Source organism: Chaetura pelagica, unplaced genomic scaffold (assembly GCF_000747805.2).
Source record: "Chaetura pelagica isolate M959 unplaced genomic scaffold, ChaPel_1.0 scaffold20, whole genome shotgun sequence".
In the NCBI taxonomy this organism is placed as follows: domain Eukaryota; kingdom Metazoa; phylum Chordata; class Aves; order Apodiformes; family Apodidae; genus Chaetura; species Chaetura pelagica.
In genome coordinates, this window is record NW_009951958.1 from 2185581 (window position 1) to 2191407 (window position 5827).

General features: G+C 38.0%; 1 protein-coding gene across 1 annotated transcript in view; it reads right to left on the bottom strand.

Annotated features, from left to right (window-relative positions):
• The window catches only part of MCF2L2 (MCF.2 cell line derived transforming sequence-like 2), a 139224-nt gene that overhangs the window by 35820 nt on the left and 97577 nt on the right, over positions 1–5827 (bottom strand). The window contains exons 16-17 of the mRNA XM_009999374.1: positions 2116–2182; positions 824–939 (exon numbers count right to left, since the gene is read on the bottom strand). Of these exons, the coding sequence (XP_009997676.1) occupies positions 824–939; positions 2116–2182 (183 nt within the window). The remainder of the gene's footprint in view (positions 1–823; positions 940–2115; positions 2183–5827) is intronic.

Consider the following 5827-nt stretch of genomic DNA (forward strand, 5'->3'; position numbering starts at 1 on the left):
AGGGAAAGAAAGACCAGGCTAGAAAAAGGAGGGAAATATTATTCTCCAAATGGAAGACATTCTTTCAAAATAATATGTAGACTGGAAAAGCTTTTTTCTACTATGTATCGACTACTCTGGAATAACATTTAAGCTTGCAAAAGAGGAGTTTTAAAACTTATTTTGTTCAACAGTTTGTTGCATCTTATAGGCAATTATTATCCAAAAAATATTCCTAAATTCTCACATTTGATACAGCCAGTTTTACTTAACCAAGGCAGGAAAAGCAGGAAATTTACAGAAATAACCCTAAGCTTTGTTTAAAGAAATGGGATTGAAAAGAGGATAATGTTGTTGATAGTTGGTATTCTGTAGTTATGGGCACTAGATCACCTTGTCCATTGTGTGTACAGGACACTTCTGGACAGGTTTATGATCATGTGAAGGACAAAAATCCTAAGAAAAGTGCCATCAAATATATGACTCCTCCCCACTTCAGAGGAGTGTCACCAGAGAAAAAAAAACAGGATTCAGTCATGTGACATCTACCAATGTACCAAAGAAGGTGGTAAAATACTCACCACGAGGGATATTCAAACTGGATAATGCCACAAGAAATAATTAGTTAATGCACAAAAGGGTATAATCTTTCACACACACAAGAGAGGAAATAGATGATCTTGGAGGTGTTCTCCACACAGGGGTTTTTTGGACACACTCAGAGGCAAAGCAAGAATGACTTTTCCTGCCTGTCTACGTGTGAATGTGACAAAGCACCCACATAAAGGGAGTAGAACTGACAGTAGCACCCGAGGACACAGGACCACTGCCAGTTCCCACGTGCCTGTTGTGGAATTCGTAGATTTCTGGGAGGTTCCCAAAAAGAATTTCCTTCTTGTTCTGGAGTGCAGATGGAATCAGATGTACTAAATTGGGATTGTCCATTTCTGAAGCATATCCCTGCAGAGAAAAGTGGAAAATAAAACCAGGCTTTTTACACCAGGGAAGAAGTAATGTGCCTGAGACAATGAAAAGCCCCAAAGCCTATGTGCTTTTTGTTCCCAGCACAACAGACAAAGGCTTCTCCTGTGCCAGCCTCTGTTGCTCCCATGAAATTCTGATGGTTCTAATTTTCCCCAGAGCTTTTACCCCTGATAGCTGTGCAAACACATTTTTAACCACAAATGGACAGATTACTGGATTAACCAAAAAGATGGAACTATGTCCATAGGATACAAAAGCCATTTTGGTCATGTAAGGATGGATGGAAACTGCTAAGTTTCATCAGTACATGTCTTTCTGCTACACTGCTTCACTGCCAAGGGGTTAGTTTGGATTTATTTGTTGATCTGTGGTATTTGGCTTCGTTATTTGATTGTTTCTTGTAGAAACCAGATTGTGTTTCTTCAATAAAAACTTTGAGAGAAGAACATTCTGAGTGCAGATTTTAAACTCAAGAATAATATATCAATTACCAGAGCTGTCAGCTCCCACAGATCAAATCCAATAAAGGAGCAACCACAAGGTTGTAAAAAGAAACTACACAGTCCTTCAAGTCCCACCCAAATACAAGCAAGATTGGGGCCCTACTCAGCCTCCATCCCCCCACAGACTAGAGACTTCAAACTCCACAGACTGAGTACACTGGTAGCCTAGGAGTTTCAAAAGCTCAAGAGTTATATTTCCAGTGTAAGTTGCTCTTTTCTGTGTTCAGAAACTACATGGGACAATAAATATGAGGGGGAAAGGGGGCTTCTTTTTTCTCAATTATTTTCTAAGTCTACATTCACAGAAATGTAGTGGCCCCATGGAAATCTAAGGTGCTATTTCTGAAGCTTATTGATGATACTTTGAATAGGCACATAATTAACTACTCCTCTGTCCCTATTGTTGAGAACTATGCAACATTCACCGTTCTGTGGGCTGGGGTCAGAAAAGGTGCCTCTTCCTATAAGCCCTGAGGAAAGATGGTCATAGTATCCTTCTCATTTTCCATCTCCAAGGCTGAGCTATCTTGCTAACAGAGTCTGTTGTACTCTAAACACTAGGTGGGAGTGCTCAGCCCATGGAGGATGTGCACCCACAGAGATGACTTAGAGGTTAAGCACCAGAAATCACTACAGAAGAATTTCTTACCTCTATTATACTTTGAAGTTCTTCTACATAAACCCGTTCTGTTTCTATTAGCTCATTGATTATGTGGCTAAAAAAGAAGAAAGGTGGAAAGTTATAGTGTTTACCAAGAGTTCAACAAAGCACACATGAAAGAAAAAATTGTGTTCCTTGTAGGTTCATGTTTATGCATCTGACAACCCTTCTGTGACACCTGTGAAGGTTGTTTCTTCATACTTCAATATTGTGCCTTGTTGATAAACTTAAAAGTCCTAAACATCCCATGTGTAGAGGGGATTATTTTTTCAGTTAATTTTAGACATCACCTTGTGTGTTTCTGTTATTTCTAGACCTACAAATCTGAATCAAAAGATTTTAAAAGCTCCAGAAGGAAAAAATATTAAAAGCTTTCCTCCTCTATAAATAACTAACAATACTCAACAAAAGGGGATTATATTTCCCAGGGCTGTTACATTTCTGTTTTGCCTTCTTGTATAAAATAAACAAAATGGCAAGTAGGCCTTCTTTCCATAATACATTGTGAAAACAGGCTGATGTCAGAAGTCTGAAAACACGAAAGGAAATCAGAGTAAAATATTTACACTGTATTTTGGACTTTTCATTTTTAGTATTAGTTCAATGCTGTTATGTACCTTGGAGACATATATCTTGAAGAGGCCTGATTTCATAGAAATATGACTGTAACCAATTCATTTTCAGACAAAAAAACTCATCAGATTTTAAAATAAAATTGCATTAAATCCCTCAACTTTTTTGTGAATCAGTTGTCCCACGTTCTTGAGCAAATATTGTCCTTAATACTCTTACAAAGTTTTTAGGCTAGCTATTCCAGAGGTTTGAGCAGTTTGTCCAAGTAGAAGAGGACTAATGCCTGTTATTCCTTTCCCAGTCCATGCCTCACAGGAGTCTGTAACCACAGAGCTACAAGGTAGGGAAATGGGTCAGGGCTGTACCCTGCACACTCCAGAGTACTGACTCCAATTAGTTAACCTCCAGGTTGATCTCAAATTGAGATATTTATGCACAGAAAAGCTGCATTCAGCAATAGGGAAAAGAGGTATCACCCCTCATGACTAAGCAACAGTACTGAACAAACAAGGGTGCAGAGGGATTCTGCTGAACTATGCAAGAACTCATAAAGCCAAGCCTTATAGGACTTTAGCCCCTGTGAGAGCTCTGTTCATGTTTCCCTGACTTTGCACACCTTTGAGCTTAAAAATATGTTTAGGGTGTGCTCAGAGTACTAGATTACACCTCATGAGAAAGATATATATGCCACTTTAATGCACTTTCATGAGAGTTGCAGTCAATGGCCTAAAGGGCCATTTGTCAAAAAAATTATTTTACAAACTTCAGCACTTGCTTTTACAGCTGACTGAAACAAATACAACAGTCATGGTTAAATATGCCTTTCCTTTGAACAGGCATTGAAGTTACTGCCCAGACCAGATGCAAAGCAGGACAAGCAAATTGCTGCTGTTCTAGCACCACTACCACCTGCAGCGCTGAAAAGAAATTGTGAGGACAAGGAGTGAAAAAAACTAGGCTGGCTCTTCAACTGAACTAACACACCTCACCAAGGTCAAGCCACTGATGGTTCTCAACACACTCTAGTGGCAGAAACTTGTTGGATCAGACAGGTGTTTAGTGCTGACTATCTACTTTCAACTGAGTAGTTCAAATGACATTTTTCACTGCCTGTCACCTTCAGTAGAGAAAACTGGAGATTCAGTTGCCCAGGTAGGCAGATAATAGTAAATACAATAAAAGAGACACATGCAAATATAATTTCCTATGCAAACTCCATATTTGTGTTGGTACAACATTGTGGCCATAGAAATTGTGTATCGATCTCTCCTGTCCACACAGCAATGGTCTTTGCAATGATAAAGAGAAATATTTTCACTTTCAGCACTCTCCAGAGCCAAAGGATGGGTATATTCTGGGTTCCCTTGGTAGACCTAAGAACAACTGCTCTGCACTTGTTTCATGAATTGGAGAACAGGTTTGGCACTGTTTGAAAAAGTTGTTCCATCAGCTATACATTTAGAAATATCACTTTTTACTTCATTTCTAGCCTAAATTTATTTCAAGAAAACTTCAAATTTTGTTTATTATTTATGTTCTTCAGATTTAGAAGACCTAAAATTTCATGTTGCAGCAATTGGAACTTCATGAGTTTTATTTATTGTTCACAATTCACACTTCCAAAAAGGTCTTGTATTGTTTAAAAAAAAAATTAACAGAGGAGGTGTGAAAGCAAGTCATCAGAGAAACTTAATGTGTTTAAAGTTTTAAATTAATATTTAATTTTAAATTCAGCTTATTGTTGGAAGATGCTTATTTGCCTGCAAACAAGACATTGATCGTATTATTTCTGTTACCTAACAGATTACATCAGGACTGACTCTGAAGCAATCTGAGCACTTAGCTGACAATTATACCTGAAAAGCAAATTATTAGTCCATAGGTTTCCTAGTAACTGCCACAAACAAAAACCAGAGTGGTGACTGTCAAAAGCACAATTCAAAGTAATCCAAGAAGTAGAACAGTGGCCTTTAGAACATTTTACTATTCCTCTTTCTAAGAAAGATGAAGCAAAAATTAATTTTCTGAATCATCATTTAAAACAGAGTACCAGCTCTTGAATCCCCACTGCAGTAACTCTGTTTTTTAAAGTTGATTTACTAATCCTAATTTTGTTTGGCAACATTGTCCATTTAGGGCATTTAAAAATAAAAAAAATCACATATGAGGAGTGTTTCATTAGAGGAAGTTCTGTGGGACTCCTAAGATAGTGCCATTGTAATTATAGGTTGTCATAAAATACAATTAAATTCTTTAAGAAGATTATATTTTATTATTTAACTTAATTCCATACGTAGATTTATACTAAGAGTAAGTGTTATAGTTTTTTAAGTGTTGTGCAAAACTTGTTTAACCAACCCTCTCACTCCTTGTAAAGGCACTCAGCCATTTTTGTTTTCTGTTTCAATGACAATGAAACAGAGACAACATAATTATGGTATTTCTTAAGCTCCTGGTTAGAGTCCACAAGCTTCGTATCTCTAAACCATGAGTCTGTACATAAAGCGTAATCATTTTCCAATACTTCCCTACAGTGAGATAACAGGATTTGCTGTCTAAGTAAGACTTTCACTGCTCTTTTGTGTGTGTGTGTTTCTTTTGTTATTGTCATCGCTTTTCCTTTTAACTGTATTCTTTTTCCAAACACAAATTGTGTACAGATTAATAAAGAGGAATTTAAGCAAACATCCAGCATTCTCTCAGACTCAGCACACATGTTTTAGAGCTGTTTTTAAACTTGCCTCTTAGTATCCATGGCCAAGTTTATCTCTGGGATTTCCTACTTGGAACACAGGAGCTGGATGCTTAAGCCTCCCACTGTCCCTGAAGCAGAATAACTCTCATGCTTCTGCAAAGGGCTGGTGGGTGCAATTTCTGTTCCCAAGGCTGGCACTGGTTGAAAGTGTTGCATGATAGAATCCATCCATCCAACAACCATCCATCCATCCATCGGTCCGTCCGTCCGCACCCATCTCACAGGCTCCAAACGTTATTTTACGTTATTACAAAGAATCGCAGAATCATTGAGACTTGAAAAGACCTCTGAGATGATCAGATCCAACCTGTGATCTAACACCACCACACTGGCTAGACCATGGCACTAAGTGCCACATCCAGTCTTTTCCTA